At 43.8% G+C, this 28,000-nt stretch overlaps 2 protein-coding genes across 4 annotated transcripts in view; one reads left to right on the forward strand and one right to left on the reverse strand.

Annotated features, from left to right (window-relative positions):
• Positions 1-28,000, reverse strand: part of TATDN2 (TatD DNase domain containing 2) — a 64,941-nt gene that overhangs the window by 14,261 nt on the left and 22,680 nt on the right. Inside the window, exons 6-7 of one of the 3 annotated variants that reach the window (XM_043976423.1) lie at positions 27,610-27,685; positions 15,587-15,668 (exon numbers count right to left, since the gene is read on the reverse strand). In XM_043976423.1, coding sequence (XP_043832358.1) covers positions 15,587-15,668; positions 27,610-27,685 — 158 coding nt within the window. Of the gene's footprint in view, positions 1-15,586; positions 15,669-27,033; positions 27,686-27,825 lie in introns of those variants that run through there. The other 2 variants (XR_006354101.1, XM_043976424.1) reach the window with 2 other exon arrangements.
• GHRL (ghrelin and obestatin prepropeptide) lies at positions 7,252-18,261 on the forward strand. The gene is made up of 4 exons (XM_043976427.1): positions 7,252-7,957; positions 8,189-8,287; positions 14,399-14,507; positions 18,105-18,261. The coding sequence occupies exons 1-4, from the start codon at positions 7,685-7,687 to the stop codon at positions 18,122-18,124; spliced, it is 501 nt and encodes a 166-aa protein (XP_043832362.1). The 5' UTR covers positions 7,252-7,684; the 3' UTR covers positions 18,125-18,261.

Genomic DNA, 28,000 nt, shown 5'->3' on the forward strand with positions numbered 1-28,000 from the left:
TATCAAATTTTTAAAAATACAAGTCATTCCCCAATTGATAAATGGTCAAAGGATTTCAACAGACAGTTTTCAGATAAAGAAATCAAAATTATCAATAATCATATGAAAAAATGCTCTAGATCATTATTGATCAGAGAAATGCAAATTAAAATAACTGAGATATCACTTTACACCTATTAGAGTGGCAAATATAACAAAAACAGAAAATATTGGTTGTTGAAGGGAACTGGGACACTAATCCACTGTTTGTGGAGTTGTGAAAAGATCCAACCATTCTGTTTGTTTTTGCGGGGCAATGAGGGTTAAGTGACTTGCCCAGGGTCACACAGCTAGTAAGTATCAAGTGTCTGAAGTCAGATTTGAACTCAGATCCTCCTGAATCCAGGGCTGGTGCTTTATCCACTGCACCACTTAGCTGCCAACCATTCTAGAGAGCAACTTGGAATTATGCCCAAAGGCCTATAGAATTGTGCATACCCTTTGATCCAGCAATACCATTACTTGGTTTATATCTCAAAGACATCTCCAAAAAGAGAAAAAGACCTATTTGTACAAAAATATTTATAGCAGCTCTTTTTGTGGTGGCTAAAAATTGGAAATCAGAGGTATGCCCATCATCTGGGGAATGGCTAAACAAACTGTGGCATATGGTGGTGATGGAATATTACTGTGCAGTAAGAAATAACAAACAGGATGACTTCAAAAAAGCTTAGAAAGACGTATGAAATAATGTCTTGGGAAGTGAGCAGAACTAAGACAACACTGTACACAGAGACAAAAATATTGTTCTATGAAGAACTGTGAATGATTTGACTATTCTCAACAATACATTAATCCAAGACAATCCCAAAGGACTGTTGATGAAACATACTATCCACCTCCAAAGAAAGAACTGATATTGATGGAACAGACTGAAGCATGCTATTTTTCACTTTCTTTCCTTAAGTGACAAATATAACAATGTTTTGACATTGACCATTGTTATGACAATGATCATATATGTATAACCCATATCGGATTGTTTGCTACCTCGGGGAGTGGGGAGGGAAGGGAGTGAAGGAGGGATAGAGATTGGAACAGAAAATCTAAATAAAAATGTTTAATCTGGAAAAAAAAATGTTTTAAGGTGGGGGAGGTGTGTACTGGAAAGGGTTCAGGAGTTATATATGTATTTATATATACACACATAAATATATAAGTTGCACATAAATGGGTTATTTAGGTCTTATTTATATAATGATTTAAACAAATTTGTCATATGTATTATTTATATAAATTGATATGTATGTTACTTATAAAACAGTGATTTAAAGATTTAAAATATTAAGTTATATGTATTAGAATATATCTAGGTATATCTAAATGTAATAATGTAGAAAATTTACATTACATATGTCATATATGTGTGTATATATTATATCTATGTTTGATATATGTATAAAATATAGTTACATATCACAAATAAAAATAAAATTTTAAAAATAAAAATAAAATAAAAACCAAGAAAGTGTGGAGAAGGGGTAGGTTTGGGGGCGAAGATAATAGTTCTGTTTTGGACTTGCTGAGTTTGAGATGTTTATGGGACATCCACGTGGAAATGTTCATCAGTCAGCTGTAGATGCAGTATGAGAGTCCAGGAAAGAGATTAGGATATATAGAGACTGATAAATCATCTTCATGGAAAAGATCATTGAACCCATAAGAGCTGATGAAACCACCAAGAGAGAGGGTAGAGAGAAAGAAGAGGAGAACAAGGACAGAGCACTGTGGGACATTCATTGTTAGAAACCAAGAAATGAATATTGGAAACAGCCAATGAGACTGAGAAGGAGTAACCAGACAGGTAGGAAGAGAGCCAGAAGAGAGAGGTGTCATGGAAGCCAAGGGAAGAGATGGACGGCATCCAGGAGGAGGAGATGCTCAGCAGTGGCACAAGCCAAAAGGGTCAATGAACATTGGGAAAAGGCCACTGGATAACACTAATAACACTGGATACTATACATATAGCCCTTTAAGACACTTTGTAAAGATCGTCTCATGTTATTTGATTCTCACAATAACCCTAATAACTGAACCCAAGGAGACAGCTAGGTGGCGCAGTGGATAAAGCACCGGCCCTGGATTCAGGAGGACCTGAGTTCAAATTCGGCCTCAGACACTTGACACTTACTAGCTGTGTGACCCTGGGCAAGTCACTTAATCCCCATTGCCCTGCAAAAATAAATAAATAAATAACCCTGGGTCGGGGTAGGTTCTGTTATTATCCTCATTTTTCAGCTGAACAAACTAAGGCTGAGAAAGATTAAGCGACTTGTGACTTGCCCAGGGTCATGCAGCTAGTAAGTGTCTGAAAGCAGAATTTGAACTCAGGTCTTCCTGGCACCCACCCACTGTACCACCTACCAGCTGAGGTGAATAGAAATGAGAGTGTGGGAAGAGGTAACACTGGAAATGGAGTCTCACCTGAGAAGATAGTGAATTTTAGTCCCAGTAGTAATGAATGAAACCTTCAAAGAGACAAGTTGAAACCTGATGCCAGGGCCTACTTCCTAACCATGAGAGCAATCCCAAAGTGGGATGGGCTGCCCCTGGAAGTAGTGAGCTTCCCCTCACTGGAAGTCTTCAAGCTGAGGTTGAACGGCCACTTGCTGACACATTGTAATAGGGATTCTTGTTCAGTTACAGGTTGGATAAGATGGTATCTTCAGGTGCCATCTTGTCCTTTCCAACTCAAAGCTTCTGTGGTTTTGAATCATAGGGAGAAGCAGAGCAGGAGATGGGAGTTTTTCTGCCATAGCGGGAACAGAGCTAGTTAATGAGGGTCCCACCTTCCCAGGTCCCACAATAATGAAATGTGTTGGTGTTAGTACCATGGGAGGGGGCAGGGCATTAGCTCTGGCTTGTCACTCTGAACCTTGGTGAGATGGGGGTTAGGGCAGTGGGGGAAAGAGCACAGAGTGGTGACTTGGTATCCAGTGATGAGTGATAGGCACTTCAGGCACCAAGGCAGGTGCATAGGAGAAATATTACAGAGAGAATAGCATTTATTATTATTATTATTATTATTATTATTATTATTATTAGGCAAGGCAATGAGGGTTAAGTGACTTGCCCAGGATCACACAGCTAGTATAAGTGTCAAATGTCTGAGGTCAAATTTGAACTCAGGTCCTCCTGAATCCAGGGCCAGTGCTTTATCCACTGCACCACCTGGCTGCCTGAGAGGGGCATTTCAATGCCAACTGAGATCATCCCCTTCCAACCTATGGAAACCTTTGCAGTTTTCACCTCTTATCTCCCGACAGCCTTCACATGGGCACACTGGACAGAGTTAGAAGACCTGTATTCAAGTCCCACCCCACTAGGTGACCTTGACCAAGTTAGTTCCTCTCTCTGAGCCTCAGCTTCTCCCTCCATGGAATGAAGGCTTCATAAATGGCGCTTGATTGAATGACCTTCCAATTCTAACATGGTAGAAGTTCCCCCTAGCTCACAGCATCATAGTGACCTTTCGATTAGAGTGGCACCCCCAGCTCCCGTAGCACTTGGACATTTACAATAGCCTTCTCTTCCTCCAGTTTCTCCCCACTCTGATGCACCCTGCTATCAAATTAACCCTTCAGACTTACATGAACTGATGCTGACTGAGAGGAGCAGAAGCAGGAAAAAGAACCGTGAATTATGAATGCAGATCGAATCATACTGCTCTTCTAACTTCAAAGCCAGTTCCCTTTCCACTGCCAGTGGCAGAATAGACTGTGATGCTACTGACGCATTTAGCAAAGTAATACCACAGTCCTGCATTTAAAAGCATGAGGCCTTGGGTTCTTCCATAGAACTTTCCAAATACTGGTATCATTCAGCAGGTGTAGACAGGAAGATCTGAGTTCAAATCCATCCACAGACCTAATAGCTATGTGATCCAAATGGAGACCATAAATGGGGATGATGATAATAGCACCTACCTCCCCAGGTTGCTGTAAGAATAAAATGAAGTGGGACAAGCTAGGTGGTGCAGTAGATAAAGCACCAGCCCTGGATTCAGGAATACCTGAGTTCAAATCTGGCCTCAAACACTTAACACTTAACTAGCTATGTGATCCTGGGCAAGTCACTTAACCCTCATTGCCCTGCAAAAAATTAAAATAAAATGAGGTAATATGTATAAAGTACCATATAAATACTAGCTACTGTTATTGTCATTAATGGCTTGTCCATGCTCTAGAGAAAAATAGAGATTATATTAACCTAAGAATTGAGTTTTAAAATGTGATAGGCTAGGGGCAGCTAGATGGCGCAGTGGATAAAGCACCGGCCCTGGATTCAGGAGTACCTGAGTTCAAATCCGGCCTCAGACCCTTAACACTTACTAGCTGTGTGACCCTGGGCAAGTCACTTAACCCCAATCGCCTCACCAAAAAAAAAAAAAAAAAGTGATAGGCTAGGGAAGTTGTCCAGATGTATAAATTCTTCCCTTCTACACCTCTATAACCCTCCTCGCTTTACAAACCCTGGTGCAGGAATGGAATAGTCTGCTTGTTGGTGTCCCTTCCTCAAGTCTCTCCCCTCTCCATCCATTCTCCACTCAGCTGCTAAAGTGATCTTCCTAAAAATGCATGTCCGATCCTATCACCTCCTTCTCAGTAAATGCCAGTGGCTCACTATTGCCCATGGGGTCAAACACAAAAGCCTCTTTCTGGCTTTTAAAGCCCTTCCAATCTGGCCTCTTCCTGCCTTTCCAGTCTTCTCACATTTTAATTTAATTTATTATTTTGGGGGGCAGGGTAATGAGGGTTAAGTGACTTGCCCAGGGTCACACAGCTAGTAAGAGTCAAGTGTCTGAGGCTGGACTTGAACTCAGGTCCTCCTGACTCCAGAGCTGGTGCTCTTTACTCCAGAACTGTGCCACCTAGCTGCCCCCAATCTTCTCATATTTTAGTCTCCTCCACTTATCCTGGCCCTCACCCCACCCCAGGTCCCCCAAGCCTCTTCCATCCAGCCACCATTCAGCCATACTGGCTCCTTGCTACTTCTCCATCTCTAGTCTCCACCTCTGTGTCTTTTCCCTGGCCGACCCCATTCCTGAAGAACTTTTCCCCCTTACCTCTGCCTCCTTGCTTCCCTTGGCTTCCTTCGAGACCTCCTCAATGCCAGTGCCTTCTCTTTGAGATTTTTCTCCACTTACCCGATCTTTATTTTGTCTTTACATAGTTACATGTTGTTTCCTGCATTAAAACGGAGCTCCTGGAGAGCAGGCTGTGTTTTTTACTTTCTTTGTATCCTCAACACTTAGCATTGTATCTGGAACATAGTAGGTGCTTAATAAATGCTTGGATGGATGGATAGATAGATGGATGGGGGGGTGGGGGGTGGATGGATGGATGGATGGATGGATGGATGGATGGATGGATGGATGGATGGATGGATGGAGAAATTAAGAACCAGAGAAGAGTAGGAACTGACCCAAAGTCTATCTGGCAAGTGAGTGGTCCAGATGTCCTGGTTCCCAGGGATGGATGGTATGTCTGTGCCCCTGGTGACAGCTGGAACGGGCTTCCCACCTCAAACCAACCCTGTAATTCCTCCAGACCTTCTGACCTCCCTTGTTGATTTCCATCAGGGTGATGTGAGCATGTTAAGTTTTCAGGACACATGAAACATCTCTGTGCAAACTATTCTGTTTCAGGGGTGAGGTGGGGTGTTGGCTTAGAATAAACTCTACTCACTATATAAGAGCCTAGAATAGAAAGTGGTCAAGTCTTCTGTGAGATCCTCCAGGTAAGGATACCATTCTAAAAAGATTTCTTGACCAGTTTACCTGTGCGCTTATTTCTTTGCAGGTTTAATTCACTGCACCGACCTTGAGCAAGCTGCTTTCCTACCCTGGGGATTTCCTGATCTATAAAATAGAGATTGGTAGGCAGACAAGATACAAAGTCATCACTAGAAGTCCTGGCACCCAGGGCAAATCCAGGTGGTTCTTTTGGTTGGAGAAGGAGGGAACATAAGGTGATGATATCAGGGAGTATTTCTAGGCTGCATAGCTGTAACCCCATCCCCTTATCTGGACCAGCCCAATCTCTGTGCCCAGAGTAACCCCTCTCTCTGGGAAGAACATGCCAGATGACTCCTCTTTCTGGTTAGAAAATGGCCCGGGGCATCCTACACCCACTGGCCACTCATCCCTGGGCTGCTCAGAAATTGTACTGCCCACTGTCCAAGGTTATATTTGGTGGAGCAGCACAATATCCCTTCAGCAATCTCCCCCCAAAAAAACACTCCTGCTTCATATCCTGAGCCACCAGAGTCCCAGAGTTTCCCTCTTCTCCCTGGCTTGCCCCTAAAGAGAAGACTCTGATGAGAAGGGAGGAGTTTGGCATAGAGAGTGCCCCACTTTAGTTAAAAGAGGCTGGGCTCTGACTGGAGGATGATCGCTGTGGCTCACTCCTCCTCTGTCATTCTACAAGTTTCTGAATCCTTGCCAGCTCAAAAGATCTTTCTCTAGTTATGAGATCACTCACATCAATTCTGATCACCTCATAGAAGTTAACCTTATCTCCTCAAATAGACCAAAAGCTCCCTGCAAGACCCCACGTCTTCTCTTCCTCTAAATTAACCACTCGGCAATTATTAAGCCCCTATTGTGTTTCAGGTGCTGGGCAAGGTACTAAGGATATGGGTCCAAAGAATGAAGCAATTCCTACTCCCAATTAGCTTCCACATGCAAAGTGCTTTGCAAACTTTAAAATACTCTAGAAATGATAGCTATTATTGGTATCAGCAATATTCATAATCTCCTAATACCTCCCTGTAGCATCTGGGAACCCAGAAAGCTCACAATACACACCCAGTCAGCTAGGGGGCACCATAGTGCACAGAACACTGGGCCTGGAGTCAGGAAGACCTGAGTTCAAATGTGACCTCAGACAACTAACTCTGCCCAAACTTTTGCCTCAGTTTCTTCATCTGTAAAATGGGGATAATAATAGCCAATAGGATAATAATTGTAAAGTGCTTAGCACACCACCTACTGGCACCTAGTAGGTGCTATATAAATGTTAGCTATTATTTTTCCTGTTATTTATTAAAGATTAGAAGATGGGGCGGCTAGGTGGCGTAGTGGATAAAAGCACCGGCCCTGGAGTCAGGAGGACCTGAGTTCAAATTCGGCCTCAGACACTTGACACTTACTAGCTGTGTGACCCTGGGCAAGTCACTTAACCCCCATTGCCCCACAAAAAAAAAAAAAAGAAGATGAAGTCATGAGATAGAGAAATTACTGTGTAAGAAAGCGGGGAAAACCAAAACACATCTCTTCTAGTTTCATTATTAGTCATGTCATGGTCCAGTGGAAGGAGCACTTGCTCTGGCCTGGGGCCCTGGTGGGATCCCACCTCTGAGGTGGCCAATGAACAGCCTTGTCAGGAATATTTTGGTTGCATGATTCAGGGGATTTCCTGGGTCTCAGGTTCTTCATTTGCAAAATGAAGGGTCAGGGAGAGAAAATGAGGAGAGGGGAAAACACCAGACTTGATCACCTCTGAGGTCCCTTTTAGCTCTAAATCTATCATTCGTTGTGAATCAGTCTGGGTCATAGGCTACACAGTAGAGCTCAAGGAAATCGGGCAGAAATAAAAGGAACCAGCCCGAAAGCCTGACAGGGAGGAAGGGGGGCGAGGCGCAGATGAGAGGGGCTGAGAGTACCAGGTGCCTGGGGCCAAGGCCACTGCCCAGTGAGCAGAGTTATGCAGGGGAACACAGACAGTCCCTTGGCCAGGGTGGGAAGGAGGTGTTGTCTTGCCTCCTTTCTCTCTTCAGGTACCAGCTGCTTCCCGTCCCATCAGAGAAGATGTTTCCCAAGGCAGCCATCTGCAGCCTCCTCCTCCTCAGTGTGCTCTGGATTGATGTGGCCTTGGCGGGCTCCAGTTTCCTAAGCCCTGAGCACGCAAAGACCCAGGCCAGTATCTGTCCTCCTCCATTCTCCCCGAAAGGGCTGTTGTCTTGCTTCTAGATTCTAGTCCTAGTACAGCTGCTGTATCTGTGTGATTGTGCCCGTGTGACCTCTGTGGGCCCTTTCTTCTTAAATCTCTCCCAAGCCCCTCACCCCACTCCACCCACAAAGAAAGGCAAAGGAGAGAATGTAGAAGGGCTCCCTCCCTGACGGAAACATTCTGTGTCTTTCCAACAGCGGAAGGAATCCAAAAAGCCACCTGTCAAACTTGTACCCCGTGACATGGAAGATGCCTCCAGTCAGCCTGAAGAAATAGAGAAAGGTCTGGAAATCCAGGTCGGTGTTTCCACAGTGTCTGATGGGGGTGAGAGGACAACAGGAAGGTAGAGACTGGTTAGGAAGAAAGGTGTCTCCTCCATCATTCAATAAGCAGGCACTGTCTGGGATCTAAGGAATTCCCTGACCCAATCCCTGCTCTCAGGACCCTTATAGTCTACTTAGAGAGCCTGGGCATCAGAATGGAACTAGAGAAAAGGGGTAACATTCTATAGTTGAATCATGAATCAAGACACCTGATTTCAGGGGCAGCTAGGTGGTGCAGTGGATAGAGCACCGGCCCTGGAGTCAGGAGGACCTGAGTTCAAATCCGGCCTCAGACACTTAACACTTACTAGTTGTTGACCCTAGGCAAGTCACAACCCCAGTTGCCTCACCCAAAAAAAAAAAAAAAAAAGACACCCGATTTCTAGTCCTGGCTCTTCTCCTAACTCTCCGAGTAACTCGGGCAAGTGACTTCACTTTGGGGACCTTGGTTTCCCCTTATGTGAGATGGACTAGATGATCTCAAAGGTCCTTTCTAGTTCTTGATGCTTTAAAGTGAACATTAACCCAAGTACACAAATACGTGCCACCCACAGGGCAAGAAAGGGTTAACTTATAAATGGCATTAACAGTCTGATTTCTAGTATAGTTATTTTTTAGTTATGTAGGGCCCTACCCCCAGACCAGAAGCTATAGTCAATCACCCCTTGACTTAGCAGGAGAACCCAGCCTAGAACCCACATCTCAAAGTTCCTAGCCTAGTGCTTCTTCTCTTTCTCCAGTATAGCACGATGCTACTCATCTAGCCCCTTTTCCCTGGACTCCAGCTAAATGCCAAGCCCTTTGCTAGATTAGCCCATTGCGGTTTTTTTTTTTCCACTTGAGGGTAGTCTTATCATCGCCATTAACCACAGTGTGGAAACATAGACTATAAACACAAGACAGCAGAGTCAGAAGGTGTCAAAGGTCATCTAATCCATAAATTGCTGCCCCGAGATAGGAAGGGGCTTGCCCAGGAAACACACAGAGTCATTGGTGGTATGGAACTAAAATTTCCATCTCCTGACCCTTAGTGAGTGGTATTCCTTTTTCATTCAGTCACTTGTTGAAAACCAATCAGAGGTGGAACAAATGGAATTACTTGACCTGAATAATAAAAGGGTCAGAAGGGACATCACTCTTACTCAAGGACAGAAAGCAGTTCATCACAATTCAGACCTGTGTTCTAGTCCTGGCAATACCATCATTGGTATAACCCTGAGCAGGTCACGCCACCACCTGAAGGTGAGTGGTTGGGTCACATGATCTCTGGAGGTCCCTTCTAGCTAGCTCTAAAAGCTGTTTGGTTCCATTCAGGAAATATCGTTTGTACAAGTCATTGTACTAATCACTGATAATACAAAGACTAAAAGAAATGAATCAGTTCCTGCCTTCAAAGACCTTATATGCCATAGGAGGATAGGGTTTGGATCTATCTACACATAAAAGCATATAGTACAAGGAAACTTGGGAGATGGAAAATTAACAAATGGACAGATCAGGGAAGGCTCCAAGGAGGAGGTGACATCTGAACTCAGGCTTCAAGAAAGTACCTTAAGAGGGCAGCTAGGTGGAGCAGTGGATAGAGTACTGGCCCTGGAGTCAGGAGGACTGAGTTCAAATCCAGTCTCAGACACTTGACACTTACTAGCTGTGTGACCCTGGGCAAGTCACTTAACCCTCATTGCCCCACCAAAAAAAAAAAAGAAAGAAAGAAATAGAAACAGGGGAGTTTGGAAGGAGGGGTAGGTTTTGGGGAGAAGAGAGTAAATTCAACTTTATGTAGACTGAGTTTGAGATTCTAGGAGACATCCCTGAGGATGAATCCAGCAGGCAATTAATGAACTCTATAGGAGAGATCTTAGGGCTAGACACAAAGATTTGGGAATCATCTCTATAGAGATGATAGTTAAAGTTGTGGGAGATGAGCTCACCAAGGGAGAGAGAATGGAGAGAGAAAAGAAGACTGAAGAAGCATGTGAAGGGCTATCCCAATGGGTGAGCAAAGGAAACTGAGAAGCAGCAGCCAGCTAAGTCGAAGGAAAAGCAGGAGAGAGGAAGGCCACAAAAACAGAAGGAGGATCCAGGAGGAGCGGGTGGTCAGCGGGATGAAAAGCTACAGAGTAGTCAAGGAGGAGAAGCATTGAGAACTGACGCTAGATGTTTGCAATGAATAGACCCTTGGAGAGAAATGTCAGGAGAGTGACAGAGTGGAAAGTTAGATTGTGAGGGATGGATGGAGAAATGAGTGGGTGGTGAGGAAGTAGAGCTAGCCAGTGACCTATTTGTCTCCATTAGAAATTTTTTCCAGTAGTTTGGGAGGAAGAGCAAGGAGCTAGGAGGTGATTGACTGCTTGAGAAGATGGATGGCAGGGTCAAATGGAGATTTTTCAGAATGCCGTGGACTGAAACATGTTTGGAGGCAAGAGGGAAAGAGTCAATGAGCAGGTAGAGGGGTGTTTTGGGTTTTTGCGGGGAATGGAGGTTAAGTGACTTGCCCAGGGTCACACAGCTAGTAAGTGTCAAGTGTCTGAGGCCGAACTTGAACTCAGGTACTCCTGAATCCAGGGCCGGCCCTTTATCCACTGCGCCACCTAGCTGCCCCTACGGGTAGAGTTTTAAGGAAGAGGGGTGGAGAATGAATAATACAGCGAGTCTCTGAAGGAGAGTGGAGAGGATAGGATTGAGAACATAGGTAAAGGGGTTGGCTTTCGCAAAGAAGAGAAGCAACTCTCCCTCAGAAAAAAGAGCAAAGGATGAAAGGGTGGATGCAGTTATAGAGGAGTTTTGATGACTGGAGTAAGGGAGTTGAGGAAGCTTATAACAGCCTTGATTTTTCTCATTCAAATGGATAGTGAGCAAATCAGGGAGAGTATTAGGTACCACTAGGGCCTTGAGAGAAGGTTTGAACAGTTCATGGCATAGAGAAGCAATCGAGGGAGAATGCATATTTTGCCATGCAGCAATGAGGGACCCACTGAGATGAAACAAAATGAATTTGTGGTGGACACAGCCCAGTGATGTGACTTTTTACTCCACCGGCTTCCAGCCTCTCAGGAGCATGAGCAAAGAAGGCAGATGGTGGAGATGATCAAAGGTTAAGTGTTGACCAATTATGAAAAGCAGTTGGAAAAGAAGGTAAAGGAATCAAAAGTGAAGGATAGTTGGTTAACTATAAATAAGGTCAAAACCACATAGGGAGGAAAATAGGGCCAATGCAGAAGTGATGGATTTGGTGAAGGACTAGAGGCCTGGAGGATGCAGAAATGATCAATCATACATTTAGAAGTGACTCAGAGGGGCAGCTAGGTGGCGCAGTGGCTAGAACACCTGCCCTGGATTCAGGAGGACCTGAGTTCAAATCCGACCTCAGACACTTAACACTAGCTGTGTGACCCTGGGCAAGTCACTTAACCCCAATTGCCTCACAAAAAAAAAAAAGTGACTCAGAGGAAGAGATGGAAGTGCAAGAGATTACTTCAGAATTTGCAAATGGGGGTAACCCATTTTGGTTTGGTGGTGAGATCTAAGGTTTGATCCTTCCTGTAGATTACTAAGAATAAAGCTTTATGGGAATTGAGAAAGTTGGTTAACTCAGAGATGAGTGTGTGTGAGAAGTCCCCAGCATGTATACAAGGACCTCGAGTAAGAAGGTGGGAGTTGAGGTGAAGGTGAAGGAATTGAGATAAAACTGATGCAGATATTGAACTCCTTGAGAAGAGAGAGAATGCCCTAGATGTAAGTGGGTCACAGCAAGAAGGATATGACTGGGATACTATGAATGGATGATGTCAAGCTCACAGGAAGAGAAGCTGCTAAGTGTTGAGGATCTGGAAGGGGCAATGGGGGACTAAGGAGGATGCCAACTCCTCCTTGAGAGGCAGGAAAGAAGGGCCAACCAGTATGGTAGGGGTGGCCATGACCACACTGGTCTTCAGGAGGGAAGCCTGGTTTCTGTGAATGCAAAATGGAAAGTGAAAAGGAGACATCAAGGATGAACGGAAGGTTTTTTTCATGGCTTGGGTGTGGGGGTAGAGGATACAAAGGAGAGGAAAGGGTAGGATTGAAGTGGGTACAAGAGGACAGAAGAATTCAGCAGAGAAAGGTGATTCTTGCCATTTTAAATCCCTGGGATTGGAGGAGCAAGAGGTACACATTAGCCAGCCTAGAGAAATGCCACTTTGTCTGGACTTCTAACTTCCAGAGTCTTCGGATTAGGGTAGCATGGCACTGAAGCAGATCTTCCCTCTCCAAACACCAAGAAAATGGGATTAAAGGCAGCAGGGAGGGCAGCTAGGTGGCATAGTGGATAGAGCACTGCCCCTGGATTCAGGGGGACCTGAGTTCAAATCCAGTCTCAGACACTTGACACTTACTAGCTGTGTGACCCTGGGCAAGTCACTTAACCCACATTGCCTCACCAAATATATATATATATAACCCACATTGCCTCACCAAATATATATATATATATATATATATATATACATTTAAAAGGCAGCAGGGAGTTTAGACAGGAGATCAACACCCCACCCCCCCACCCCAGGAGTCAATTTGACTCCTATATGGCACACCGGCTCAGTAATTACATCCCAAGACAGCAGACAATGAGGAATATCCAAGAGATAATAAATTAATGGTGTAGACCCGGTGTCCAAGGTCCTGGTCCTCTGGGCACTCAGCATAAGGTACCTTCCACCCCAGCCCTATCCCATATTTGCTCTAGGAGGTCTTGATCAGAGCAACTCTAAGACTAATAAGCCTATAATCCTATGATAAAGCTACAAGCGGATTTTCTTTTCTTCTTTCTAAAGAAAAGGCTACCCTGAGTGCTCCAGGCTCTAATTCTTCTCCTGACACTGCTGGCAAAGAGGAAAGACTGAACACTATTTTTTCCCATTTTAAAAATGGAAAAACTGAGTCACAGTCAATGACTTGGCTGATGTCACCAGTAAAAAAATCAGATTCCCTCTTCAGGGTTCTGGAGTCTAGACCAGGTCTCAGGATCCTCCTTAGGCTAGAGGGATGACAAAGGGACTAAGTAATCCTATGTACTATCAGAAGCAATCTGGGTCAGGAGTCTAACAGAAGAAAAGAAAAGGAGAGGAGGGAGTGAAAAAATAAAGAGAGAAGAGAAAATGTTAAGAAAAGGTGTCAAAGACCAACCCCTGTCCCTGAGAATGATCACAGAACTATTCAGTGAAATTTCAAAAGCACTGAGCGAGATTTCCTGCTTAAAAATATATCCCGGGGGGCAGCTAGATGGCGCAGTGGATAAAGCACCAGCCCTGGATTCAGGAGGACCTGAGTTCAAATCCAGCCTCAGACACTTAACACTTACTAGCTGTGTGACCTGGGCAAGTCACTTAACCCCAATTGCCTCACTTTAAAAATATATATAGAGAGAGAGAGACAGAGAGAGACAGAGAGACAGAGGCAGAGAGAGAGAGAGATTGAAATTCCATTAGAGATTTATTCCTTTGGGTTTTGAAGATTTCTTTAATCTTCCAGAGTCTCCTGAGACAATTCAAATGGCCCTGGTTGGGGGAAGGTAAGGAAAAGGAAGTGGACAACCTAAACTGTTCTTAGCTAACTTCATGACGCTGAATGCAAATCTGAGGGAGTAAGACTTAGGGAGAAAAGTTTAGGTGTTGGTATCTAAAGACAATTCTGACCAAGGACCTGGCCAACACTTTCCAGCATCAGCTACCATTGTTAGTCAGTGGCCCCTGTGTCCCTGGACTATATTCCTTTCTCCAGTGAGTGTGATCTTGGACAGAATCTAGCCTTGAAGAATATTTCTATACTGAAACCTTCCTAAAGAAAACAGACAGTTGGGGCAGCTACATGGTGCAGTGGATAGAGCACCAGCCCTGGAGTAAGGAGGACCTGAGTTCAAATCCGGCCTCAGACACTTAACACTTGCTAGCTGTGTGACCCTGGGCAAGTCACTTAACCCTAATTGCCTCACTAAAAAAAAAGAAAAAAGAAAAAAAGAAAACAGACAGCTAACAGGGAAAGTCTCATTTATCTCTAACCACAGTTGTTGGTTTTTTTTTTTTTTGGGGGGGGGTCTCCTTTCTTTAGTTCAATGCTCCCTTTGACATTGGGATCAAAGTGGCAGAAGCTCAGTATCAGCAGTATGGTCAAGCCCTGGAGAAGGTCCTAAAGGAGATCCTTTCGGAAGAGAACCAAGGTAATCTCTTAAACATAGGGTGACAACAACAGCAGTAACAACAGCGGGCATTTATTTCGACTTTCAAGTTTGCCAAAACCTTTTCCGTACATGGTCTCATCTGATTGAGAGTGGAGAGAAGCTTAGAGATTCTCTAGTTCAACTACCTCAGGTCAGGATATCTGGGGAGAGAACTGAAGTGCTTGGTTGTTCATTTAAACTTTCAAATATTTATTTATGAAGTTGTTACTGAGGACAGAATACTGTGCTAGCCTCGGGGCATGATAGGAGGTTTGGGGAAGGCTTTTTCCTTTCCCTCTTGAGGCTTATAAGCCTGTAAGGAGGGATAAGATAATCATATATAAGGGAAGGAAGGGTCTGACCAATGAGGAACCCCCTTCTGGAAGTTTATGATGGTGGAATGGAGGTGATCAACCCTCCACTTAAGAGCATGCACAGATGGGGCAGCTAGGTGGTGCAGTGGATAGAGCACCGGCCCTGGATTCAGGAGGACCTGAGTTCAAATCCGGCCTCAGACACTTAACACTTACTAGCTGTATGACCCTGGGCAAGTCACTTAACCCCAATTGCCTCACCAAAATAAATAAATAAATAAATAAATAATGAATGAATGAATGAATAAATAGATAGATAGATTAAATAAATAAATAAATAAATAAAGAGCATGCACAGATATTCTTTGAGCACTAAGCCTTCAACAATCAGACCCCCCTTACATAGAAAACCGTGGCATGCATGACACCTAACAAATGCATTAGAGAAGTACAAAGTCTGCAGGGGGAGTCGTTATTGATCGGGGGAATCATAAAATTTTCTGAAAGAGACGGCATATGAGCTGGTTGAGCTTTTGAGGAGAGCTAGGAATTTGACAGACAAATTTGGGCTGGGAGGATACTCAGCTAGAGAACAGTGTGAGCAAAGGCCCGGGAATAGGAGGATGCTCAAGGTGTGTTGGGGTACAGAGTAACTAGTTCAGTGTAGCTACAGTAGAACTCAAAGAAGAAAGTATTATGAGATAAGACTGGGAAAGAAGGATGTCACAGGTTTATCCAAGTGCTCAAATACCAAATGAATCTGACCTTGTGCCTCTATTTCCTCTTGTCCAATGAGACTCAGGTCTTGTAGAGAAGACCATCTCTCCTTCAAGGCGGTCAAGCCTGCCTAAAGGGTAAAATGAGATTACACACGTGAAACACTTTTTGCAAACCTTAAAGTCCTGTATAAATGCTAGCTATTAAGTTTCCTCTGGTGGGGTTCTCATTTTAAGAATAGTCTGGGCCAGGAGTGGCCCTCACCAAAACTGTGAAGTAGGTAACTTATTCTTCAGAGCTCCACATCTTACCGTCCCCAATTCCTCTGGCCTCAGCACCTCAGCCAGGTCTGGTCTGAAACACCTCAAGCTTCTTACAGGTAAAGGGTGCCTATGCCATTATTTAATATGGGACTTTTAGAGACACCCCACTTCCCCCCACCCCCAACAGATGTCTATGTGACCAGTGGTAAGAAAATAAAATAAAATAAAATTCTGAGTTTTAGCAGCAACTTCCTTGCTACTCTCTGGGGATAAAATTACCTTTCCCAGCCCCTGGAGCAGCTGAGAGGGAGTAGAGAAAAGTATGATGGGATTAGACTCTCTCCCCACTGCCAGCAGAGGGCACTTTCTCCCAACGTAGCCTCAATTCTAGCTCCATCCCAACCCCAACTGTATCAGTAACAATTCCTGACAAGCCTTTTTATTTTGCCTTCCAATATATCACTTTGTCCTCACAACATGCTGGTGAGATAAGAAGGGAGGGCGTGTGATTATTATTCCCCTTTTACATATGAGGAAACTGAGGCAAACAGCTTAAGTCTAGCTTCTCAGTTATTGCTACCAAAGACTCCAACCTAACCTTAAGTCAGATTGAGTCCACTTTTCAGTATTTAATCATGATAATTATAAGAGTTGATGAGACTAGGGGCAGCTAGGTGGTGCAGTTAGGTAAAGCACCGACCCTGGAGTCAGGAGGACCTGAGTTCAAATCTGGCCTCAGACATTTGACACTTACTAGCTGTGTGACCCTGGGCAAGTCACTTAATCCTTCACTGCCCTGCAAAAAAAAAAAAGAGTTGATGAGACTAGCTGCTTGAGGGGTAGAATGGAAGAGTAGAATGAGAGCCTTGGAGGCAGGAAGCCCAGGGTGCAGATCACAACTCTCACACATACTGGTAGTCTAAGGGAAATAGGTCACTTGACCCTCCTAGGCTCTAGGCAATAATTTGTGGATCACCTCCAATAATAAATTGTGGAGGTGATCATTAAGAAAGAGTTTCTCGGGGCAGCTAGATGGTGCAGTGGTTAAAGCACCGGCCCTGGATTCAGGAGTACCTGAGTTCAAATCTGGCCTCAGACACTTGACACTTACTAGCTGTGTGATCCTGGGCAAGTCACTTAACCCCAACTGCCTCACCAAAAAAAAAGAAAGAAAGAAAGAGTTTCTCCATTCTGTAGTTCCTTTGCCAATAAAATGGCATGTCCCGTTCTTATTCTAAAAATAGCTTAAATTTATTTATATAAACACTCACATAATAATAATTAGCACTTATAAAGCTATGATAATCCTCGTCCATTTGGATAACTCTTAATTGACTTTTCTTCTTCCTAGCCAATTTTCGGACTTTTCATTGGTCATTAGCACTCAGGAATGATAAATTCATAGATCCAAAGTGACCTTGGAGGTCAGTAAGTCCAGCCGCCTCTTACTCTGTGCAAGAATCCCTTTGTGAATATTCTGTCCAATGCTAAGCATTCAAACTACCCCCCCAAAAAAATGTGTCCAATTATTAAGAGCTCGATATTTTGCTAAACAACCAAAAGTCCTGAAAGTACTTTAGGCTATGTGAATGTCAAGGGTGATTATTACTATTCCCTAGACTTCACAACCAGATTAAACTGGGGTGCTTGCTTAGGCAGCCAGATGGTGCAATGAAGAGAAGACCGGAGTTGGATTCAGAAAGATCTGAATTCAAATTTAACCCAAAACACTGTAATCCTGAGCAAATAACTTAACTTCTGTCTACCTCAGTTTCTTCATCTGTGTAGGAAGTGTTGTTGTGAGGATAAATAAAATCATTCATATAGAACTTCACAAACCTTAAAACACTAAATGCTAGTGATTCACTCAATGGGTATTTGCTGGTGGGTCAGCCGACTCCAAGCATTAGCATTATATTAGCTTTCTCCAATCTAGGCAGCCAGGTGGTAAAGTAAATAAGAATGCTGGGACTTGGGATGAGGAAGAAACAGATTCAAATCTCACTTCAAACACTTAGTAGTTGTGTAACTCTGGGCAAATCACTTAAGCTCTCCTAACTTTTTTTTCCTCATAGGTAAAAGTAGGTAAAGTAGAAATAATAGTAGTACTTTTCTCAAGGGCTGTTGTGAGGATCAAATGAGATAAAGTGTCAGGTGCTTTCCCAACTTTACAATGCTCCATAAATGCTAGCTATTATATAGGATGGAAATTGTTGCATTTTCTTTTTTGAAATGGCATCCTCAAGTAGAATTACACTTGGGGATTTTTATTTGATCTACCCTACTTTCTCTTTCTTTTTCAGGACATACAGTTGAAAACTGACGCAACTGGAGAGATGAGCCCACACATTTTTCTAACCAACATTCATCATTCCTAGCCTTGCATTCAGATTTGCTTCCCTGACAACTTCCCCTCTCTGTGTTTCAACTATATGCCGGGGAGAGAAATAAAATTCCCATTGTAGCCTAAGACCTCAAAAAGAGAACTTATTTCACCACAAACAAGTATTCTGTAACATTTTTTTTTTTTTTTTGGTGAGGCTATTGGGGTTAAGTGACTTGCCCAGGGTCACACAGCTAGTAAGTGTTAAGTGTCTGAGGCCGGATTTGAACTCAGGTACTCCTGATTCCAGGGCTGGTGCTCTATCTACTACGCCATCTAGCTGCCCCTGTAACATTCTTTGGAAAGAAGTTGGTGGATAATAGCATCAGGGAGACATATCCCACGGTGACGGAGGGCTACCCATTCAGAGAAAACCAGATAAAAATCCAAATTCTTTAAAACTGACAAATTAAGGGCTGACTTTTCAGAACGTGGGGCGTCTCTTCACAAAAAGATTACGGGGGGGCAGTTCTTTTAAATATTAGAACTCTCTGAAGTACAGAGAAGGGTTTGTTTCTAGATTATTCACTAGTGACAAGCCCCAGCTGAGAAACAAAGTCTTTTTGACATCACAGCCCCCCAGACCACAATGGAGGACTAGAAATTTATCTAAAAGAAGACTTTATCTACCCTAGCTCACTGTACTTTCTTGGTTTGGGTTTTTTGTTTTTTGTTTTTGGGGGGGTGGTGAGGCAATTGGGGTTAAGTGACTTGCCCAGGGTCACACAGCTAGTAAGTGTTAAGTGTCTGAGGCCGAATTTGAACTCAGATCCTCCTGAATCCAGGGCAGTACTCTATCCACTGCACCACCTAGCTGCCCTTCACTGTACTTTCTTATTCCCTCTATATCTTCTGGCAAGAAATCACAATCCACACTGAAGTTTTTCTGATATTGAACTTGATGGCCAGTGAACTTTGCTGAAGTTCAACAACCATCTGTTATGCCCCTAATGTCAATGGGCCAGTCAGGCTACATGTGTGATTGGATTTTAAGGGAATTGTAAAGAGTATATGGAGTGGGACGGCTAGGTGGCGCAGTGGATAGAGCACCGGCCCTGGAGTCAGGAGTACTGGAGCTCAAATCCGGCCTCAGACACTTAACACTTATTAGCTGTGTGACCCTGGGCAAGTCACTTAACCCCAATTGCCTCACTAAAAAAAAAAAAAAAAAAAAAGAGTATACGGACCCTCCCTCTCCCTCCTTCCATACCTTCCCGGCTCTCTACCCTAATTGTTGTACTACAAAGAGCACTAGAATTGGGATACAGGAGAGACCTGGGTTTGAATCCCAGTTCAAACACCTACTAGTGGTGAGTCCATGCTCAAGTTACTTGACCTCTATTAGCCTCACTTAATTTTGTTAAACAGGGATGGTGGGGCAGCTAGATGGCGCAGTGGTTAAAGCACCGGCCCTGGATTCAGGAGTACCTGAGTTCATATCCGGCCTCAGACACTTAACACTTACTAGCTGTGTGACCCTGGGCAAATCACTTAACCCCCATTGCCCCGCAAAAAAAAAAAAAAAAAGAACAGGGATGGTGAGGCAGCCTAGCATAGTGGATAAAGGCAGACTTAGATTGAAGTCTTCCATCTGATACATAAAACCTTGATGACCAGAGATGGCTACTTAATGGCATTGTCCCAGTCAGCTCTTGAGATTATAAATTACAGACCAGTTGTGAAGGAGTTTCTACTACTTCTAATGGAGTGATGTGGGATGGAATTTGAGGTCAAATTTTTTTTTTTTACTTTTTTCTTTTTGGTGACACAATTGGGGTTAAGTGACTTGCCCAGGGTCACACAGCTAGTGTTAAGTGTCTGAGGCCGGATTTGAATTCAGGTACTCCTGACTCCAGGGCTGGTGTTCTATCCCCTACGCCACCTAGCTGCCCCAATTTGAGGTCAAATTGATTGTGAGTCGTCCCAAAAGAATTACAAGACTCAGTGACTCAGTTTCCCAGTTTTATTGCAATACTGTGGGTGACCACAGGAAGAGAACCAGAATAGTGGAAAGGTATCTCTCAAATAAGGAAAGGAAAGACAATTATATTTATAGTATGGATAAATTGATTATCAGTCTCATAATAATCTCCACCTTGGGGAGGTACAAGGGAGGGCCTGTCCTACTCATAATAATCTCCACCTAGAGGTGTTACAAGGGAGGGCTTATCCTAATTTGGAGTTCCTGGGGGTCCTAAGCCAACCCCCGAGGTGGGTACCTTTTTCAGTGGAGGTGTGTTTTGGGGGTTTACACATCATAAGGTGAATCTGGGGACAAATTTGGCCTTTTCTGCACATGTCTCTTTCTGATTCCCGTGGCTAGTTTCAAAATATAATCATTTTTCTTTAGAATTTCTATAGCCAGGGCAGCTAGGTGGCACAGTGGATAGAGCACCAGCCCTGGAGTCAGGAGGGCCTGAGTTCAAATCCCGCCTCAGAAACTTGACACTTACTAGCTGTGTGACCCTGGGCAAGTCACATAACCCCAATTGCCTCACAAAAAAAAAAGAATTTCTATAGCCTTGTCATTTTAGTCTAAGGTCATCATGGCCTCTCTCCCTCTGTTCCCGTTATGGACACTGATTTCTATGGGTACAAGAACCTAGTATAAGTTATCCACTAACTGGGGTCTGACTCCCTTTTAGAGCTAAAATCTGAATTAAAGCTTGGATCTTAGGTTTTTCTATTAACCCCTTTTTGCCTCCTCTATCAGGAGTCTGAGCCCTTCCCCATTTAAAAAAAAATACTTGTTTGATCTGCTTTCACAGTATTGAGGACATACTTCCTTAGCCTTTAAATACTATATAAATGGGATCAGCAACATGAACCTTACATATGTATAGTTCAGGTGGTATTATTTCCAGGAGCCCAAAACATATCTTTATTCATAAGATGTTGCCTATTTGACCCTTTAACTTAAGGACCTAATCACTTAAAAAAAAAAATGGTATCCTTGCAGGTGTCTGCAATCACACCTTAACTTTTAACATCACAGAGGCTAGCTAACAGTTTGGTGGTGGGAGGGAGCAGGCTGCAATAAACAATCAATGAAGAACATAAAAGAACAGGAGTCAGAGGTCATCACAGAATTATTCAAGAGGAGAAAAGATGGGGTGCTCATGTGGGAAGAACAGGATGACAAGTGGATAGTATGAATGCTCCGTTCAAGGTAAAGAAGGACAAATTTATATGGAGTGGGGAAACAGAGAGCTGGAGCACTTGAGGGGAGGGTGGACCACCAAAGGAGAAAAAGTTCATAGTACTTGTACTTTCACAAAATACTTGTCTGTAGTCAGATAATATTTGGAGGCGGGGAGCTAAAAGACAACCTTAGATTTCAAAACTTTTGACCCTGATAAGTAGCACTAAATCCATACCTCCATAACTTCAATTCTATGGAGCATATAGAATCTCCAAAAAGTACTTTGGTTTAGGGGATGGGAAAAGATTCTGCTTCTTGCTCAGGCAGAGATCCTACTTTGGAAAGGACCCTAGCATAAGCTACAGATCTTTTAATAACTAGCATTTCTACAATTCTTTATTTAGGGTTGGCAGAGTGCTTTACAAATGATTTGATTTGGGGGCAGCTAGGTGGCGCAGTGGATAAAGCACTGGCCCTGGATTCAGGAGGACCTGAGTTCAAATTCGGCCTCAGACACTTGACACTTAACTAGCTGCGTGACCCTGGGCAAGTCACTTAACCCTCATTGCCCTGCCCCAAAACAAAGCAAACAAACAAACAAACAAAACAAATGATTTGATTTGATCTTCACAACAACCCTGTAGGTACTATCACAATCCTTATTTTATAAACAAGGAAGCTTAGCTTACATGACTTGTGCAAGGTAACACAACTAGTATCTGAGACAGAATCTGAACTCTGGCCACCCTGACTCTGGCAGCACTCTATCCACTAGCTGCCATATACCAGTACAGGTCTTGCTGAAGACTCCAGCCTTATATTGACCATCCAAGGTGAATGAAGCAACAGGAGCTACTGTGTTGCTGAACAGCCTAGTACACACCTCAGTGGTTCCAAATCCATATACAGCCCCAGGAATAAGAAACTCCTTTCTAGTGTATAATATCCCCTTTTGCCCTCTTCTATTTTTTTATGTCTTTAAGAAACTCTTCTAATATTTTTTTCCCGCATAACCACCCACCCTGGGTCAGTCATAAACTGAAGTGAGAAAGAGGCCATGTCCTTGAATCTTCATCCTGTTGTCTTTTGTTGCATCTCAGCAATTGATCAACACTTGCCTTCATGCTTGGGGGGGGGGGATTTTTCATCCTAGTTATGTAGATGAACCAGCAAGTGCTCTCTCTCAGAGGTATTTGCATTTTAAGTCTTATTAGAGTGATTTTGATCCTTTTCGAAGAATTTAATAGATCCTAACAAAGATGGAGGAAGAAGATATGCGAAGAGGGCCTCTTTCTTGGTACTGAGGTGAATAGTCAATCATTCTACCTATGCTTAAGGACATCTCTGCACCTAGAACCAATTTGGGTGACAAGTACCCAGTCGTATACTTATCCTGTGGCCCAGGATGCCCTCGTCTAATTTGTTTGGACCTCAGTAACCCTGAAGTAGTGCTAAAAGCACCGTACAGTTAAGGAAGGAGGGAAGGGGGCAGCTAGGTGGTGCAGTGGATAGAGCACCAGCCTGGGAGTCAGGAGGACCTGAGTTCAAATCTGGCCTCAGACACTTAACACTTACTAGCTGTGTGACCTTGGGCAAGTCACTTAACCCCAACTGCCTCACCCAAACCACCACCCCCCCAAAAAAGGGGAGGGAAGTAAATCTAGAACAATGGCATAACTGGGGGTACGGTATCTGGGTTTGAGTTCCATCTCTGCTTCTTGCTCATCATCTGACACTAGGAAGTCCCTTCCCTTCTCTAGACCTAAGTTCTGCCATCTGTAAAATGAGGCTATGATCTGATGACTTCTAAAGTCTCATCCAGCACTAAATCCTATGGCTGTCATCAATTATGAAAAAAGCCCCAAACCATGGGTTGTTTTATGAATGAAGAATCACAGGCACAGATCTACCAAAATGGGACTAAAGTTACACACTAAGCCCACAACAAAACAGTTAAGCAATGATGAGGAGAAACTATGCTGTAGTGAGAAGCATACTGGACTCAGGAATCAGAATATCCTGGGCTTAAGCCCCAATTCTGTCACCAAGCAAACAAGAACCTCTGAAGCTCAGTTTCCTTACTTTTTGCACTGACCATTTCAACAGTGCTTTGACAAGCCTAAGGTGCAACATGGGTGATTCTAGACCTTGAAGAGCTGAGTCCGTGATATTCCCAAAAGCATTTTCCCTGCTTTTTTTTTTTTTTTTAGTGAGGCAGTTGGGGTTAAGTGACTTGCCCAGGGTCACACAGCTAGTAAGTGTTAAGTGTCTGAGGCCGGATTTGAACTCAGGTACTCCTGACTCCAGGGCTGGTGCTCTATCCATTGTGCCACCTAGCTGCCCCCCTGCTTCTTTTTAGCTACAAAAGCCATCTCTAGGTAAAGATGTCTAGTGCCCAAGGGCTTTCTCCCTATTTCTTTTCCTCATAACCAATAGGAACAGTCCAGGAGAATAAATTTCAGGTGACACACCAAAGTAATTTATAAAATAAGCTGTTTAAGGTCAGTAGCAGTAGAGAAACCAAGGGGTGTGGGTTTAAGTCCTGGTCCCATTCCAGTTTCTATTCATGTAACCTTGGGCAAATCAATACCTCTCAAATTGTTTTCTTATCTTTTGTTTTTGGTTTTTGGGGGGTTTTTTTTGCAGGGCAATGGTGGTTAAGGGACTTGCCCAGGGTCACACAGCTAGTAAGTGTCAAGTGTCTGAGGCCAGATTTGAACTCAGGTACTCCTGAATCCAGGACCGGTGCTTTATCCACTGTGCCACCTAGCTGCCCCGAAATTGTTTTCTTATCATAAAATGAGGTGGTTGGACCCAATTTTCTCTAACAGCCCTTCCAGCTTTTTGGGGGGGGGAGAGGGGCAATGAGGGTTTAGTGATTTGCCCAGGGTCACACAGTTAGTAAGTGTCAAGTGTCTGAGGCCAGATTTGAACTCAGGTCCTCCTGAATCCAGGGCTGGTGCTTTATCCACTGCACCACCTAAGCTGCTCCCAAAGGGCGCTTCCAGCTTTGACACTGCCATCAACAAGATGCCAATAATTCCACGTATCATTTTTTAAAAGTCCTTCCCATGGGGGCAGCTAGGTGGCGCAGTGGATAGAGCACCAGCCCTGGAGTCAGGAGTACCTGAGTTCAAATCCGGCCTCAGACCCTTAACACTTACTAGCTGCGTGACCCTCAGAAAGTCACTTAAAAAAAGTCCTTCCCATGCTTTCCAAAAGGCATCAACAGGGGTACAAATACTTTTGCTGAATTTTTTTGTTTGTTTTTTGGTGAGGCAATTGGGGTCAAGTGACTTGCCCAGGGTCACACAGCTAGTAAGTGTCAAGTGTCTGAGGCCGAATTTGAATTCAGGTACTCCTGAATCCAGGGCTGGTGCTTTATCCACTGTGTCACCTAGCTGCCCCCTAAGATTATCTTTAATGTATTACTACTCTAAATTGTGGTTAATGCTTCTCTTCCCTGCTGAAACTTAGCTAAAATGCTAATAAGCCCTGCAATCTTATTTCAGTAGAGAAAGCCACATCCATCTTTCCTTCCTATGTGTACCCTGGTAATTCACTTAACCTCTTGGCTTCAGTTTCTTCCTCTGTAAAGTGAAGGACTTGGACAATTTTCTTTCTTTTTTTTTTTTTTTTGTGCGGGGCAGTGGGGGTTAAGTGACTTGCCCAGAGTCACACAGCTAGTAAGTGTCAAATGTCTGAGGCCGGATTTGAACTCAGGTCCTCCTGAATCCAGGGCCAGTGCGCTTTTATCCACTGCACCACCTAGCTGCCCCCTGAACAATTTTCTAAACCAGTGGTTCTTAACCTGGGGTCAGTGGATTTTTCAAAAAAATCTTTGTAAAATAAATGGAAAATGTTGTCACTTTTCCAGTATGATTGGTTTTTTTTTAAATAATTCTATGTCTATTACTTTATGCATGGATAGGAAGAGCATCAGTTTTACCAGACTACCCAAGTATTAAGAACTCCTGCTCTAAAGGTTCTTTCCAGCTTTAAATCCTATGAATTTCTGCATCATCCATTGCATGCCGAGATTATAAAGTCAGGTATCCTCTCTCTGCACGTCACTCAGACCACTTACAGGGCAGTCGGAACAAACATGGAAAACAAAGAAGAGAGCTCAAGGATCACTTTATTTTCAGAAAGAGTGAACCAGGAAATTTGGTGGATCTTCTGGTGGCACAGCCCAAAGAAGTGACTTTTCCTAAAGCTGGGTTGAAAGTCATGCCAGTTATCTCCAACCTCGAATAACTGATTGACACTCTGGACAGGATCTGTGAAACCATAATCCTGAAGTCTACATAGCACCTTTCCCAAAGGGGGAAATGCATAGGATTGCCAACTTCCATTGTTTGAATCCTCTCGACCAGGAATTTTTCATTTCGTTCCAGGTCGAGGCAGCAATTCATTTATAGTGCTAAGTAGAAGGTGAAACAAACAGTGAGTTCCCATCTGGTGGAGATCATACTTAGTATTCACAGTTCACTTGGGTGACAATAAAAGCACTTTAAAACCGAGTTAGCTAGCTCCCAAATCCTGTGCAGGAGGATCAGAATTGCCTCTCATTTTCCACATGGAAAAAAATGAGGCACAGAGCAGTTAATGAATTGTACAGCAAGCTGGAAGACCTGGCGATGGGGCCTAGGTCTTCTGACGGTGAATGCACCAGACGGCAACATCACATACACAGGATGGGGAAATATCAGATACGATTTCTTAAAAAAAGCCAACAACATTTTTAGCTCACGAGAACACCTATCTTCTGAGACATCAGAAATAAAGAGAAGATATTTGCAACTAAGATGAACTTTCTTCTAAAAAAGAGTACTTGGGTCAGCCCTTCTGTATGGTGAAAAAGGGTTTAGTTTAAAATCCTTCTAAATTTAGAGAGGACATGACACAGCCCTCAGTCGCTTTAACTTCAGGGAGCCTATTATGAATACACCTTAAATGAACACCAAACAATGGAGCCAGAAACAGTACAGAACACAGAATGACACCATCACTGGCCCAGCAGGCTCACAGTCTAACACAAAAATGGAAGAGATACTGACACAAGGAAAAGGCTTAGGGAGACAGAATGGGCTTCAGTATGTCCTCGGTGCTTAAAAGACAGCAGGTCTGTTTGTTTCACATGGGGAAAAACACTGAAAAGACACACATTCAGAGAAGTTATTTACCACTCAACTGGAGAACAAAATGCAGTTGCCACAGACAGAAATGGAATCTGCACTTGGTCCCCAGGACTAGGCCAATGGTCCAAGAAAAAGGTGGGAATGGAGGGCAGGGCAATCCGAAGTGACACCAAGAGGCAGGCACTATGGCGGGCTGAACACAACCATTTAAAATTGACCCGAAACTCGCCCTTGGGTTTCTTGTGTGTCAGAGAATGCCCTCCTCCCATGCAAAGCCTCTATGGGGTGTCCTTCAGGTATCAATCAGTCCAAATAATCACTCTGGCCATCTGTAGAACCCATTGCTTAGTGACTAAGCCAAAGAGAAAGAAAGCCAAACATGGCAACCCGAAGACAACTGAGACCAAAATCAGCATCTTATTGGAAGACAATCTCAGTGACTTTTCAATATAGTAGGATGAGAACACAAATCTCCAAACAGTGGCATATAGTTAATTTCCTACACAAGGATGTTCCTACTGAGGTGTGTTTTAAAGAGAAAATTAGTGACATTACCCATACACGCCTACTTAAGAAGATGACTTTATTGAAAAACTTTATGGCGCTTAACCACAGGCTACAGTGTCTGGAGATTCAGTCCAGCAATCTTCTCTGCACTGACTTCAGCCTCCTTCAAGCACATTCTGGCTAGCAAGCTAGCTTCCTGTTTGCCTCTGAATGCCAGTTTCTCATCCACCCAGGAGGAGCTAAGGGCCTGTGAAGAGACTTCTAAGAAAACTTCCCTCCCTCCTTTCCAATCCCACAACAGGCTCTCCAGATAGCCCTTTCACAGTCCAAGCACACACTATGCTGGGATCAGGAAGTGAGTCATGTATATGCCCTGTGTTTGGGTCTTCCTGAAAGATGCGAGGGAAAGAGGAAAAAGGTCGGAAGCCACCAAAGTTCACCTCAAGGCAGATCAGGCCTAAAGGGTAATCCTATGTTTACATTCTCTGTACTGGAAAAAAATGCAGTCAAAATTTTAGAAAATGAATTTTGGTGTAGATTTATGAAAACCCTAATGTCCTGTGCCTTCCCTTAAAGACTGTAAAGGCGGCTCGTATTCTGTCGCAAGGTGGCCAAGGTCTGGAAGAGTGGCTCACCTTTGACCTTAGCAATCTCTCGAACTGTGTGGAGGGCCAGACCTGGGTGGGCATACTGGCAAAGGCTCTTGGGGACCTGGAAGACACCAAGGGTTTAGAACAACCATTTGTTTTCTGAATCATTCAAGTAACAAAATTCCCACCCACCCCCACCCCCAACCACACCCCTTCCCCAGCAAGGATCTCTTTGGGATTGCCCTTTAGAGACCCCTTTACCTGCAGGTGCAGGGAGAGTCCTAGGTCATGTGGGGCTCTGGGTGAGAGGCAGGGTCCCATGTTTCCTTGGACTACCCTTTACAGGGTAGGACTTTGCACTGCCTGCAGCAGGAGGCGGGTGGAAGGGAAGAGAGTGGTTGCCCTTCATCTTCTCCTCCCCCTAGGCCTTTTGGTT

Source organism: Dromiciops gliroides, chromosome 1 (assembly GCF_019393635.1).
Source record: "Dromiciops gliroides isolate mDroGli1 chromosome 1, mDroGli1.pri, whole genome shotgun sequence".
NCBI lineage: Eukaryota > Metazoa > Chordata > Mammalia > Microbiotheria > Microbiotheriidae > Dromiciops > Dromiciops gliroides.